The 15,527-nt window shown below is 49.9% G+C and overlaps 1 protein-coding gene across 1 annotated transcript in view; it reads left to right on the top strand.

Annotated features, from left to right (window-relative positions):
• The window catches only part of SMOC1 (SPARC related modular calcium binding 1), a 163,641-nt gene that overhangs the window by 97,111 nt on the left and 51,003 nt on the right, over nucleotides 1-15,527 (top strand). The window contains exons 4-5 of the mRNA XM_075532192.1: nucleotides 4,417-4,516; nucleotides 6,541-6,588. Coding sequence (XP_075388307.1) covers nucleotides 4,417-4,516; nucleotides 6,541-6,588 — 148 coding nt within the window. The remainder of the gene's footprint in view (nucleotides 1-4,416; nucleotides 4,517-6,540; nucleotides 6,589-15,527) is intronic.

Genomic DNA, 15,527 nt, shown 5'->3' with positions numbered 1-15,527 from the left:
GGATGTTGCAATTCAGGCCATTTGTTCTCCATGGCCTGCTTGACCGTAGACCCCAGCTTGGAGGCACGGTCTCCCGGGGCCAGAGGGTGCCACCCCACCCCTGGGGCAGGTTCCCCCAGAGGTGACTATAGGCCAGGGAGGAGCAAGGAAACAGCCATCCGGGCCTCCTGACAATGCCAGCCACTGGTGAAGGATCGTGCCTAGGAGATATTCTGTTGGGCTGACAGGATCCAAGAGAGTCAACTCCAAGTTTCCAGAACCATCTCCTGCCCGGGCCTCTCCTCTGGAGGCCACTAGAGAAGCCCTGGCCCACGTGAGGATGGTGCTTCCTGGCCAGCTGTTTCTCGCCCCACTGAGAGCCCTTCCAGCGGCTGCCAGCTATGCAGCCTTGCCACGTGCCGGGCACTCGGCTCACGTCTGTTTCCCCCACGAGAGCCCACAGGGCTTAGCCTTGCTCTCCCCATTGGATAGATGGGTCTCAAAGAAGCTAAGGCAGTGCCTCCTTGAGAAGCGACGGGGCCAGCATTCAAACCCCGATCCACCTGCGGTTCCTCTTCCTAGTCCACTGTGAGGCCTCCGCAGACGGTGTTGCTGGTACAACCTTCCAGGGTGCCGAGGCCCTGCCTCCCAATGGGTCTTTGCTCAGGGCCTACTCCTCCTCCTCCTTCTCCACTGACATCTGTCAACAATGGGCCCTGGCGGTATCCGCGATCTGAATCTTGAGTAGCAGTCTTAGCTGCGCTGCGCTGGGGGTGGGCTGTGTGCTTGAGGCTAAGGCAGTGTAGGAGAATAGCTGTCATCTCCTTGGACAGACAGTAGAAGGGGGCCCTTACCTACACATCACTCGGGACACCACCCTGCAGGTTGTTCTTGTCCTGTTATGTGGGGTGGCCCGTAGTGGAACAACTTGTCTTGTGTGTTGGAATACACTTAAGAGTGGAAGGCTTTCTGTAGCCTGTCTGTCTGTCTGACATCAGGCTTCCACCAGGTGTCAGCTCCCTACATTATGGTGTACCTGTATTGCTGTACACCTCGACCTTCGTATGCGAATACCATCTAGCCAGAATCCCACTGTGCTCTTGGTTCGCAGAGGGACATATGCACACTGTAATTGTGTTGTAATGGACAGGCATCTTGTGATTGAAGTCTACATTGGAGGTCGTGGGGTTGTTCACATAAATGTTGCTTTATAGGATCGTTAAAGTTAGAAGGACGGCAAAAAAGAGGAAGGCCCTGGGCAAGATGGGTTGACCCCGTGGCTGCGACCACCTTCCAAACACCAGTTGTGAGCCTGGCACAGGCCGGGCAGTGTTTCTTTCTGTTGCTCAGAGGGTCGCTCTGAGTCGGCACCAACGCAATAGCAGCTCACAGCAACAAGAGCAACAGTAAGGATTGAGGAAATAGGGCTTTTCAACACACCAGGTCCTCCCATATGTGTCAGCCTTGGTGGCCTAGTGGTTATGCGTTGGGCTGCTAACAGTGAGGTCGGCAGTTTGAAACCACCAGACAGGACTTTGAGTTACCATCTCAGAAACTCAGCGGCAGTTCAACCCTCTCCTATACAGTTGCTATGAGTCGGTATCAACTCGATGGCAGTAAGTTTGGTTTTGGCTTTGGAGGAAATAAAAAAACCTGGTGTGCAGTGTTTTCCGTAGGGAGGTCACAGTCTAGACAGGGGGTAGGGGGTTGACTGAAAGACAAAACAAAAAGCAATGGCGTTCACTGTGATAAGGGCTGTGAGGTTCCTCTAGACTCGTAGGTGAAAGTGGAGAAGAGTAGGCCCCTGGACAGGGGACATTGGGAACGACTATGAATGGTCTGAGGCAGGAGGTCGCTGAGAGAGGGAGGCTGGGATTGCTTTATGGGGCGGTATTTCACAATGAGAGGTGGGAGTAGATGAGATTAAGAATGGATTGGAGAATGATGTTCCAGACCAAACTGAATAGTAAAAGCAAACAGATGATGGCCATCTAGGGCCCACAAAAGGAGCCCCGGACAGCAGTTTGAACCCCTAGGCAGCTCTGTGGTAAAAAGATGAGGCTGTCTGCTCCCATAAAGCAGTGGTTCCCAACCTTCCTAGTGCCGCCACCCTTTTATACGGTTCCTCATGTGGTGGTTGGTGACCCCTCAACCAGACAATTATTTTTGTTGTTGCTTTGTAACTGTCATTTTGCTGCTGTTATAAATCAGGTGACCCCTGTGAAAGGGTCATTCGACCCCCAAGGGGGTCACAACCCACAGGTTGAGAAGCGCTGCCATAAAGATTTCCAGAAACCCACAGGAGCGGTTCTACTTTGATCCAGTTGCTATGAGTTAGAATAGACTCACTGGAAGTGCGTTGAGCGTTAACACACTCCACTGCTAAGTGAAAGGCGGCAGGTGCTGGTAGATTCCCTGGGCAACGCAAGAGAAAGAAATGCCCGCCGAAGCCTGGTTTGTGACCCAAGTGAGTTTGTATCAGTGATAGAGGTTTCAGGTTTTACCGTTAACTAAATCCACATCTCCACCCTCACCCACGTGGTGACCTGAGGGTGGGGGAAGGAGAGAGAGAGAGAGAGAGAGAGAGAGAGAGAGAGAGAGAGAGAGAGAGAGAGAGAGACTGACCACAACATGGTCAAGCAGAAGGCAGAAGAGCCGTAAGAAAAGGCAGGTTGTGGTCTCAAAGTTCTGGTTTTTAGGGCCTTCCACTGGGAGGCGTGGTCGACGGTACTGGTTGATCCCCATTGCCTGAATTAAGCCCACCTGGCCTAGATTGGGCCAATCCGGGTGAACCGCCCACTTAGGTGTACAGTCCTCCCCTTCTGGCTTGGGCCCTGAATTGGCGCATGCCCAGTGGACACCCTGGTCCCTGTTTTGCTACCTAACAGTTCAAGTCCTTGGAAGAATGGCTTTGTAATGTGCATCTGGGGGATTTTAAGAGTTGCAATGCCCTGGTTTATGCTTAGGAACTCCATGCCATCGCAGTGCAGAAGGCAGAGTGGCAGAGTATGACCGAGTGGGGTGTTCACAGCGGGTAGGGTACGTATACTGGAAGAAGAATGCCTTCTTTTGAATGATTCAGCAAGTCTCGTTTTTATTAATCTTCCCAGCCACAGAGGAGGTGCTCCGAGAGGCAGTGACCTGAGGAAGATCACACTGTGATGCAGTGAGGCATCTCAAAATAGAACCTGCAGGTGCAAGTGATCTTGCCCTTGCCTTCACCCCATCACAGCGGTGACCTTGTCTCAGGAGATCCAGGAGATCCATAGGCCACCTGCTGATATGAAAGGATGCTGGGGAAATCTAGTAACAAAGAAAAGCTGGACCATTTTTCTCTACTTGTTAAAAAAGAAATCATTGCTGTTATTATACTCTTACGTGACAAGGTCATATCCACCTGCAATCTGACGTGACAATTTGTACTCACCAAATTAGGTAGCTGATCAGAACATTCTACAGTGGATAAAGGTCCATACTGGGGGTGAGGATGTGGGTGGGGAGAATGTACTGGCATGGATGAGAATTAACACAGAACAAACACACAACAGACACCTGTACATCATTGTGTTAGTTAGTCTGGGAAGAATAGAGAAACAAATTCATAGACACTCATATGTGTTTAAGAAAGAGCTTTATATACAAGAGCAATTGAATATTGAGAAAACATCCGAGCCCAATCCAGATCAAGTCCGTAGGTCCGATATTAGCCCATATGTCTGATGCCAATCTATAAATTCCTCTTCAGATTCACAAAACACATGCAATGATGCCAAATGCAAGATGATCCCAGGCCAGTGGGTGGAAAGTCTTGTGGATCCAGTGGTGGTGGAAGCATCTCAGAGCTGACAGGGGTCTCCACATGGCTCCTCCAGTCCCCAGGCTGCATCAGTGTAATTCCATCTGGCTACTCTTCAGTAATGTCTTGCAGGGAGTGAACCTTGTTAGTAGAGAGTCTCCAAGGGAGTGAGCCTGCGTCCTGCCTCCAGTGAACCATTTATCTCCTTAGCACCTCCGAAGGAGGTCATCAAGCTGCCACCTGATTATCAGGCTAAACTCCACCCCTTCACTCTAATACTCTCAAATTGACAACAGATTATATAACTACCACAATCGCATACCAGGTATTATTTGTTATGAGTCTCAAGAAAGAAGCAGATGAATGTGCGTGGTTATTTATAGTCATTTCCTATAATAGGCTGTGTTGACAAATAGTCTGTGTTGACTGGTGTCAACAAATAGTCTGTGTTGACTGGTGTCTCTCCAGGAGATCCTGTGGAGTCAAATGTTGGGGTGTCAGATGTTGGGGTGAGAAGTGTCAGATGTTGGGGTGAGAGGTAGCAGGAGGTCTTCTAATATATTTGAAATGGGTGGGAGATTGCTCTTAATATCACGACCCAAGACTTAGGATTGTCTTTCCTTTCCTGATCCCCTGAACAGGTGCAGTGCCACTCTTACACAGGGTACTGCTGGTGTGTCACCCCTGATGGGAAACCAATCAGTGGCTCTTCTGTGCAGAACAAGACTCCTGTGTGTTCAGGTACTATGAAAAAGGGCTGGAAGAATGACAAGTATTGATAAGGGACCTTTGCATGGTCTCCTGCATCATATCTGGGTGGCAGGGGCATTTGAGAGGTTGGTGGGGGTTGTGAGCTCTTTCCCAGGCCAAGGAGGATTCCACCCAGGCCCACTTGCTCTGCAATTGGTTGGGGGGTGAGAATCCAGATATGCCTATTTGTGTATGAGTGCGTTTCCCCAAGTGATGGCGCTCCTCCTGCAGAAGCAGGGATGGCATATAGAGTTTTAGCCTGTGGGCTAACTGGCCGCTAAGGCTTTCAGGGTATTTTTATTGGAGTCCACTAGCAAAGATGGTCATGATCAATTAGTAATGCCTGTTACGGTCACAGCATAGGAGAGTGGTGGCCTGTGTGCCACGTATTTGCCATTCCTGAGCAACGTAGTATAAAGTAATGGGAACATTTTATCAAATGGCTGATCATTAGCAGCTCCTGGGGAATGAAAAAGAGCCTAAATATTGAGGCTCCCTTTCTGTATTCCGATCTAGTAGGTCTGGTGTGAGACCTGCAGACCTTTTTATTTTATTTTTTTAAAGAAAAGTGGTTCTGATTGTTAAATAAGTCAAGAAACCACTGCTTCCGGTATCCCGTGGGGCTGGTTAACAGTGAAAATATGCTCATTTCTATTACCAACTTTACGAGCGCAGAGAAGTTGTGCTCTTGGGTCACGTTTATGGAATTATGAATTATGGATACCACACTGCCCCTTCCATTCAGAAGGTAAGGAACTCATGAGTAACTCTCTTAGGTCACCTGTGGCTTCACCCTAATCCCCAAAGGTTCTATCCCACCCACCAACTGCGACTTCACATTTCTCCATATTGGTGTGTTTGAATTTTTAAACTTACTTCGCTTGTATTTATAAGTGCAAAGTGTGAAACACTGTGCTATAAAGCCTATGAGGAATTCAAACACAGTTCTGCAGTCCTAACATTTTCTCTCCGTTTCTTCTTCACAAAAACATGTGCGTTTTCCCTCTACGCTGCAGCAAACAGGAGCAGTGAAGGGAGAGGACAATCGGTATCTGCGTTAGGAAACCAAGATTCGTAGGCCCAAAGGGAAAGTCTATTTTATTTGCGGTTTACATAAAAACTAGAAACATTAATGGAGGCTGTGGTGGAGAGGAGGAGGAATTAGCTCTCTTTGCAAATGATCTGAAAAGCTTCATTTAGAGTAAACAGATACATTAGAGAGAAGTTGCATACTAGGGAATGTCATTGAATTTTAAAAAAACCGATAGAGGGAAATATGCACTCTTCCTTTGGTTGCACGGACCTGCACAGATGTATCCCTGTGAACGCCTGCCCCTGGCGGCTGGGCTTCAGGGAGAACACAGATGCTGCTGCGGTCAGGACCGCAGGATGGAGTGTCCATGGCATCTGCGTGTGCAAGGCAGTCTGTTTGGTCAAACGCACACGATACCCAATCCATGAGGAACACGCCGTGCCTAGAAAATTGTTTCCATGCCTCAGGTGACTTTGGCCCATTCAGTACAATTGGGCCAACGATTTTCTACTTAATGCAGATGGAAAATCGCCGATTTCCTGCCCTAACCAGCGAGAGATGTCAATCACTGCATTTGCAGCAAGAAGTGGTTTCGGCTCAGCTGGCCTTGCCCGCTGGGATATGGCTCCCAACAGAGAGATAGTGGGAATTGGGAAAGACGGGGCAGTGAAGGTGTGGGACAGCTATTATAATTCAGAATTTTGTTTTAAAAAATTGGATTGGTCAAGAGAATTTCCTGGAAACTACGGTTTCTTTCAACCGTGCTGGGATGTCAGTCACATTGATGTTAAGCACACCCCACTCTACAAGCGTGCCTGGACCAACTTTGTATATAATATCCCTGGATGTGTATACAGTGCGTATGTATACATCACCATATGCTCACAACATCAGGCTGTGTCAACTCTTTGAAAGAAATCAGCCCCGATGCACCCTGAATGCCTGTGTTTTTGTTTTCCCTCTCTCACCTCTCTCACCCAAGGTTCAGTCACTGACAAGCCTTTGAGCCAGGGTAACTCTGGAAGGAAAGGTGAGTAGAGTTCTATGCTTTGCCTAAATGTTTGCTTCAAAAGCCAGCTCAAGCAAGAGTTCTTAGACAAAGACAAACTAGAAGGAGCGGGGTGGAAGGTAAACCTGCCCCACAGAAAGGCTTCTCCATTCTGACACAATGTTTCCTTCCCAGAAGCCCCGGAGGTAAGTATGGTGCCTGTGGGCCTGGGACCAAGCTCCCAGAATTCCCAAGGGCAGCTGAAACCTAAAAGTGTGGGGAAAGTAGCAAATTATGTCCAAGTCTGCTCCTGGTTCCGTTGACTTGGAAACCCACCAGCCTCTCCCCTCCAACGAACGGATTCTCTTTCATAATTGGTCCAACACATCCGGACCTTCTTCGCTAAGGCTAGGCCAGCTTCCTGGACCGCTGACCTGTGCTGTCACAGAAGGACCCACATGCAAAAGTAATGGGCGTCATGTTCCTCTGCCACTATTTTGTACTTTTTAATAATTGTGTCTGTGTAAGGTAAGTCTGGTGGAACAACGAGGCCCCGATGCGAACAGAAGTCTCGCTGATGCTCACACAGGGTCCCAGAGAGAGTCAGAGAGGCCTGCTCATTAATTTCCATGACATGTTGACATATTTCTTTATGCAGAGCAATGCTATGGAGCTGCTGAAAAACAGCATGACGAGTCAAGGGACAGAGACCACGGAGGAAAGGAAAATGCTTTCTGTTTTAGGGCCTTTAAGGGTGTCTCTGTCTGCATTTTGAACAAGGACCCCCACCTTTCATTTCTTGATGGTCACCATGAATGATGTAGCTGCTCCTGAATAAGTGTTATTTAGAGGTCCCTGACTTCTGCTGACCACCGTTTCCCTGGTGGAAGACAGCTTGAGGTCTCAGACTGGTCACTGCTGTTCCCTTCAGGCGGATGTGCATGCAGACAACTGGTAGCTGCATTGTACGAAGCGAGCACTCTGGAATCGTGCATAAGAGCGGAAGCTGTGGCTGGATCACAGGCTTTCTTCTGCATCTAGGCCTTGGGAACTGCACGTGCACAAAGGTCCAGGTGGAGGACTGAGCCTGCGGAGGGTCAGTGTGAGGTCCACGGACTCGCCTAGGCACCTCCTCCCCTGGCCCCTGGCCCCAGTGCTCATTACATAGGGGTGGAAAAAGGAAACAAAGTGATTACACAGTCAATGAGCCTCTGGACCTGCTGCCCTGGTTGCAGGTGCCCCAAGAAGACATGGAAGTGGAGTGTGGGGTTACCACCACCCACTGGAAAACATGGGCAACTGGGCGAGATAGACTGCCCCTCTTTCTGCAGGCAGAAATGCGTTAAGCGGATGAAAAGAAGAAAGCAAATCGCTTTCCAGAGTCTTCTCAAACCAGCCAGAGATAGGCCAGAGGGTTAGTGGTTCTCTTCCAGGTAGCTAAGGGGCAGGGTTGGGGAGGGGGAGTAAAAATCCCCTGCAAAGACCTGAAGTCATCCGCACTGAGCAGAGTGTGTGTGCAGATAGATTTGCACTGACTGAGAAGCTGCCTCCCCTTCGTGCTGCAGCTGGTCTTCAGACCACGCCCTTTGTTCCTGGGCATGCAAACATTCTGCAAAGCCGTGCAAACACCGGCTACCTGGACTTTTTCCCAGCAACGGGGATCGAGTACATGATGCTGCAAACACACACACATACACACACACACACACACACGTGCTACCCAGAGGATCTGGATTCTTCTTACACTGGACAAAGATTTAATCTCCAGAGTGGCGTGGTCTTGTGTCTGCCTGTGGAGAACCATGAGAGACAGACACGTGGCCATGCCAGGCACTGATCAAGCCAACTGGCGGAGGGAAACTAGTTGACAATAAATTGCAGTGAGGGCCCTTGGCTCTATGTAGCTTGAGCGCTGACTTCCAGAATTAAGGAGGTGCGAGGGGTAGAGGTGCAAATCTCCCAAGACTGATCCAAAGGGGCAGGTGTGTAGTGGGGCACAGAAGGGGCCAGAATCTGACATTTCATCTCAGGGGAACAAATTGCTATCAGTTTGTTATGAGTTAAAATAAATGGCAGCCACTATAATGCCTTGATAATTCACAACAGTCTTTATTTGGTTATAACCGGACTGCTAGAATCGAAAAGTGATTCTTTGATTGCAGTCCTGAGTACACATTTCAGTCCATCTTTAAAGACAGAACCTCATTTACCATTTGTCCAGGACTTCAGCCAGCATGGACAGAAGCAGAAAGCAAAATTAATGTTACTATTTTTTACAGTTTGTGACCGTTACAGGGTACAGGACTGATTATCTGGTTCCTGGTTATAACGTCAGAAGGAACAATATTATTAATTACAGTGTTCTGATCTGGAGAACATGAGAGTACATTCTAGAATCATTCACTAGTGGGACTTTTGGAGATGAGAGGGGGAAGGAGGCAGGTCATTCAGCAGCTAACAAAGGTGGAGTTTCTTTTGCTAGTCTGCCGCAAGTTCTTTGTACGCCTACCTTGGATGAATTCCTCTTTTCCAGATGTTTCTGTGGAAGCTTTGTGTTCAATGCAAAGGTTAAGACAAGGCCTGGGTGGGGATGGGAGCAGGGTGGGGTAGGGGTCCTATCTCTCCTGGAGTCTGACCTCAGCCGACCAGTCTTGGTGTCATTTGCTCTAAAGGATCGAGTCCACCACTCCATCCTCTTCTCTTTGTCATCTTGGGCAGTGGCAGGAAAGGGCAGGCTCGGGCCACCTGCAGGAAGCACTACCTGAAGCCACACCTGTCCAGGAAGCTGGGGCTTGGATGAGGACAGCCTGTGAGAGGATATTTGTAATATCCCGTATCCACCCGCAGAGGTGCCTCTTTCAGCTGCCACGGAAGAATGGAATGTGTTCTGGAAGGCAGCAGGTGGGGAACACACAAAAGGCCCTTGTCTTAGCTCAGGCCCACATGTGGGGTCTCCTGGAAGGTGTCTCCCCAAAGCAAGCAGTCGCTCAGCCCTCAGCCACCAGAGTTCCGCCGAGAGCTGTTGGGCCAGACCCTTGTAAGGAGTACAGCCAGAGAGGGGTGAGGCCGGGGTTCTGGGGGTGAGTGAGCGTGGGGGCAGCAGGGGTAGGACTGGACCCAGCCTTTTCTCTCCCTACCCTCTTGCCTTTTTGGATATGCTCCACTGACAGGCCTGGAGGGATCGGTTCGCCTTGCCTGGAGGCAATGAAAGGCATATTGTGCCAGAGAGTCTGGTTGCTAGCCAGGAATTAGTCCGCTGAAGGAGAGGAGAGGAGAGACATGGAGAAAGAAGGCTGGGGGAGGAGGGCCAGCGACACGGCAGGGGGTGGGCCACGGTGGTAGCAGGTCATAGCCGTTTGGCCCCGGCATGGGAGGCTTGGGCTCTTGTGACTCCTGAGTCCACAGGTGTGGGGCCTGAGGGAGAAGTGGGGGGCGAGGGAGGGAGGGAGGCCCTGTTATCTTACCCAGATGCACGCGCCCCAGGCGGGGGAAGGGGGTCAAAACGTTAGACTATTTACTTAATCCCTTGGAACGGCCTCTCCTTGCTCTGTTCTCTGGGCCCCCGTGTGTGCTTCACCAAGTCCTTTATGGGCACATGTGTGGTAATTACCACGTGCAGTGGAGGACTGGGGCCATGTGCTGGAGTCTCAAATAGCCATTGATCTGGGGCAGTCCCATCCTGCCTCTGCCCTCCTCGTCGTCTCCGTTTGCCCTGGCCCTTGAAGAGGGGCAGGTGTGTGTGTGTGTGTGTGTGTGTGATGTCTTCGCGTGTATTTTGTCATGCTATCGAGGCAATTCTGAGTAGAGGACAGCGGGCCACACAGACCCTTGCGCTCTGGGAATCTGCCGCTCCACGTGGTGCAGACTGCAGAAGGGGAACATTGCAGGTTCCCTTTGGGTAGTCATTGAAGTCATCTCAGTGGAAGTGGACGCCAAGGGAAATACATCCAAAGATCATGAAGTGACTTTGATTGGCTTCTCCCGTCTGTACGGAGGCGGAGGCCTGTGGATTTTCCTAAGGAATAGATTTTGGGAGCTTGATGGGGATGAATGTGGGCGAGTTGGGGAGTTCTCGGGACAACTGGTCACAAAGCCTCAGGCCGGGCGTGGGCTTTGTTGCTTGTGCAAGAGGCGAGGGGAATGGCAGCCTCTGGGGAGATGCTGGACGATGAAGGACTGGCTACAGGAGAGAACCCAGGGACACCGCTGGGAGAGGGTCTCTAGAGTTAGCTGTGAGCTCGTTTTCCGAGTGGCCGGGCCCTCAGCGGCCCAGTAGTGATGCTGTGACCAGTGACGAGTGCAAGTGAAGGTCATCGGTGCTTTCTCCAGTTGGCTTTGGCTTTGGAGTAAGCGGTAAGGGAAGGAAACAGGAAAGATAGAAGTTTACAGGGTTTGCGGGAGTGTCTTGTTTGCCAAGCTGCTCATGGAGAAGAGCAAACCTTCTGACACGCAGCCTACCTCTAATGTGAGGAAGGCCCCTCCCCCTCCGCACCACTAGCGACTCCACACACAGGCCGGGTGAACCGCACTCAGTTCTCCAAGGTCACGTTCCTCGTGTCTACTTGTAGAATCTTTAGTGGCGCCTGTTGTACTCATTTGCACCGGCTTGGAGACCTGGTCCCCCTAGTGAGGGATCAAGCACACTGCCCTTTGGAGCAGGGGTGCCCAGGGTGCAGGGACTGATGGCAGGCATCCTAGCAGTGTGCCGTTACCCACAGCCCTCTTGGACATTGGAAGGAAATGCGCCTCACTGTCTTGGCCTGGCTGAGGTGTGCCGAGCTGGCTGGCAGGCCACGCACAGAGGGTCACCCTTACTCAGCATGTGCTTGTAGTCTCTTCCCAACCACTTCCTTTTTTGCTTGGAGCACTGAGGGGCAGGCTTAGTAGCTGATCCCTGAGAATTGCCAACAGGTGGCAATGGTCTAGCACATCAGCTTTGCAGTCATCAGGACTGTGTGTGTGTGTGCACTCGCATGAATGCAGGGCACCTCCCGCCTTCCCAGTTTCCCACTCCCCAAAGGTGACTCCACTCTGCTCCCCCCTCCCACTCCTTCTTGGGCCCCAGCCTAGGGAAGTTTATGCCTAGAAGGTACTACAGGAAGCCTTTGAACCCCGGCCACCCTCCTGCCTCTAAGGACAGGAAAGGAAATGGATTTTAGGAATGGAAAACCCCTCCTAGTCATCATTTCTTCTGAGTCCCTCAGGATTTGAGTAAGGAACCTTGGTGGCACAGGGGTTAAGCATTTGACTGCTAACCAGAAGGTCTGTGGTTTGAACCTGTGTACTCCAAGGGAGAAAGAGGTGCCAGTCTGCTTCCATGCAGGTGAGTGACAGCCAGAAACCCGGCGGGGCAATGCTGCTCCCCCGTGAGTCAGGATTGGCTTGCCAGCAGGTTTGGTTCGGTTTGTGGCAGTAAGCACTAGAACTTTGTACTTGTTGGTCTTATTATTCTCTTAATCAATCACTAGCCACTGAAATCTCTCTGAGTGCCAGGCTCTTTCTGACACCGAGGGTGCAGGGATGAGGACTCACGGACTCACCCTCCAGGGGGTCTTAGCCTCTCGCTGTGGCGGCATCTTCAGGTGAATGTAGAGCCTCCCAGGCAAGCATCAGACTTCCAGATACCTCTGTGAGGAAGGGGTGCAGCCCTGGCTGGTATCTTCCATCCAGAGCCTGGTTGCTGCCAGGGATAAGCTTGGCCCACCAGTAGGCTTGAACCTCTGGCATGGTGCCTTTGGTAAGGCTACCGAAGTTCAGGTGAGAGAGCTCTGAGCCGCTCAGGCCGTTGAAAATATGTTCATAAGTTCACTCGCTCACACCAGTTCTGGGTGTGGCACAGTGACTTGGAGGGAGGGAAGTACTTGTGGTTGGAAATCCCTCAGGATCCCTTCTGATCCCTTTATCTCCACCTCTGAGGGCCAGGTAGTTCATGTCATAAATTAAAAATAAATAAATAAATAAAAGCAAGCCCATTGCCATTGAGTTGATTCCAACTCAGTCAGCCTCTCTCATGTTTCTAAGACTTTATAAATCTTCATGGGAGCAGACAGCCTCATCGTGCCCTAAGGGAACAGCCAGCGGGTTTTGAACTGCCAACCATGCAGTTAGCAGCCCAACCCTTACCCGGCTGCACCTCCGGTGTTCTTCAAGTTCTTGTCACAGAGGTGGAGGGATTGTCACTTCCAAGACCTCTTACATAGGCTCTGTGACCAGACTCAAGGGCTGATTATTCGCAAATGTGTCTTGAGAGGCAGCAGAAGGAGCCTGTGTGCCACTGCTGAGAAAGTGTTGGACTGTGACCACAAGGTCCAGGGTTCAAACTCACTAGCTGCTCTTCGGGGGAAGCTAGCTACTTCCTGAAAAGGAGTCACCTTGATGGAATGGGTAAACCACCTTTTAATAGGAAAATAAGGCATCCTTCCCGCTGATTTTTAAGACTTTATGTGGCCACAGAAATCAAGACACTGTGATCATGGTGGAGGGTAGACATCAATCAGTGAAATAAATTGTGGGTCCAGATAGACCCTGTAGTCCGGTCCATTGATTTTTGATAAAGGTGAAAAAGCAATTACATGGAAGAAGGATCTTTTTTTCCCTTTCTGTTTTCATTTTAACGAATGCTGCTGGAGCGATTGAATGCACGTCGATAAAACAAGAGACCCTCTACTTCCCCCTCATATCTCATACAAAACTCAATTCAATATGACTCTTTGAATGTAAAATATTAAAATCCTTAGAAGAAAATAGAGGAGGAGAATTTGGGAACAAGGTGAACCTAGAGCTTTTGTGTCTTAGCACATAAAATCAGATGATAAGCCAGAGTTCCTTAAAATGAAGAACCTGCCCTGTAAAAGACCCGGTGTTGAGAATGAAAATAAAGACTGGGAGATAATAATTCACAAACTGTATCTGGCAAAGGACTTGTACCTAGAATCTGTGTGTGTGTGTGTGTGTGTGTGTGTGTGTGTATAAAACACCTCTCAACCAATTCAATTAGCATATGGGCAAAAGACATGGAGGCGACATCCCACTGAAGAGGCTACACAGATGGCAAATAAGTACATGACAAAGCGCTCAACCTCATCAGCCACAGGGCATGCAAATTAGGACCATGACGAGTTACGATGACCCACCAATTAGAACAGCTCAAATAGAAATCGTGGCTCTACCAACTGTTGGTGGGGACGCAGAGAAATGGGCTCGCTCACGCCTTCCTTGCGAGAAGGTAAAACGGCCCAGTCGCTCTCGAAAACAGCTTGGAGCTTCTTGCTTCCCTTTGCCTTGATTGTGTGTTGGTGCGAGTTTCCCGAGCAAACTGGCTTCCCAGCCAACAGTTCCCACTCATCTGTTTCATGACCATGGTTCAAACTGCACAGTGTAGCAGCACTCTCCCCATTTCCTCTCAGGGTTTCCCATTTCCATTTGTCCTTCCCTGTCACTTCCTGTCCGCTGAGCCTCCTTCCTGGGAGAATGCTCCCCCTTTGGTCGCATATGGCGAAGGGGTCCAAGAACTGTGTCCCTTCCTGCTGTTGACATTGACCTGCTAAGCTTTCCTTTCACTGGAGTGGAGCCAGGGTGCTAAGATCAGTTGGGTCTAGGCTTGAAGGCTGTCTAAGGGCAATCATCTAGGGAGCGTCACTAGTCACTAGCACACGGAGAAGCCTGGTCTGTCTGATGATTTTGTCTTCCACTAAATCAAGGACCTCCGAAGGGAATCCCGTTCAAACACTGATACTGGTACTGGTAGGTGGATGCCACCTTATTCTTCTGGTCCGTGTGCTTCCCTAGTCCTTTGTCCTAATTGTTTCCATGCTCTGATGGGAAAAGATCCACAGCTGTACTCATCAGCTTTTAAGACCCCAGTGGCTGCTCCCCCAAAGAGGATGCAGAACACTGTCATTATGGCCCGTGTGTGCCAATTGACTGTGATGTTCCCTGAGACTATGACCCGGAGCCCTTGGGCCCGGTGACACATTCCCTCAAAGAGTTTGGTGATGGCTAAGAAGTTTTTTGTGAGTCTGCTCGCTGCCTGCTTCTCTATATTCCTGGGTGTATTTGTAGCACTGATCGGCACATAGGTCGAAATGTCCTGTCAAGCCTACATATATGTTCACAGTGGAGTCCTATTCGCCCTCCCACATCTGCAGCTCACGTGTCTCCCTGTTGTATCGAGTTGAGGACCCTTCTTCTTCCCGATGGCATGTGTAATAAAATATGCCTCTGTTGCACTCGGCTCCCGGAAAGAGGTACAGTCTTGGAAACCCACAGGGCAGTTCTGCCCTGTCCTAGGGGTGTGGTGTGGGCTGTAGTCCACTCCATGCAGGGAGGGCTTTGTTTTGGGGTTGGCTCCTTCCAGTGTTTTCCTCTGCCTTCAGCATTTTGTGCTGACCCCCCCCTTTATTATACATTGCTTTTCCTTTCGCCCAAGTTATTATGTTTTTACTCTCTAGGAAGGTCTTTAAAAAGCTAATGTGTACTGAGTACATGATCCAGCAATCACACTCTAAGCACTGAAATGAAAACTCATGTCCACACATAAGGCTGAATGCAAATGTTGATGGCTTTGTTGGTAACAGCCAAAACTGCATGGCATAAATTGTACGAATGATGAACAAGCACACTAAAGAAAAGCCAGTGGAATCTGAAGGAGGGCTGTGAATGATGTCATTGTCAGTTGCCTAATTTTGATAGTGTACTGTAATTTTGTCAGTTATTACCATTGGGGGGGGAGACTGGGTGAAGGGAACATGGGACCTCTTGATCATTTTTTATAACTTCCTAGGAAGGAAGAGTCATTTAAACATTTTAAAAGTTAAAATTAAATTAGCAGTCTTCTGGGCGAAGGCAGCCCTCACTGCTGCTGGCACCTCCTCCTGCTCCTCTGTCTGTCTTTCACTAGCCTTGTGGTTTTGCTCATGCGCCGGGGATGGAAGACCTAGAGGATGGGGAGGCTGCTTGTAAAAAGGCAGTCTTAAGTCTGC

Source organism: Tenrec ecaudatus, chromosome 14, assembly GCF_050624435.1.
Source record: "Tenrec ecaudatus isolate mTenEca1 chromosome 14, mTenEca1.hap1, whole genome shotgun sequence".
NCBI classification, from domain to species: Eukaryota; Metazoa; Chordata; class Mammalia; order Afrosoricida; family Tenrecidae; genus Tenrec; species Tenrec ecaudatus.
Note: the sequence above shows the minus strand (reverse complement) of the source record. Positions and strands in the feature narration are given on the sequence as shown.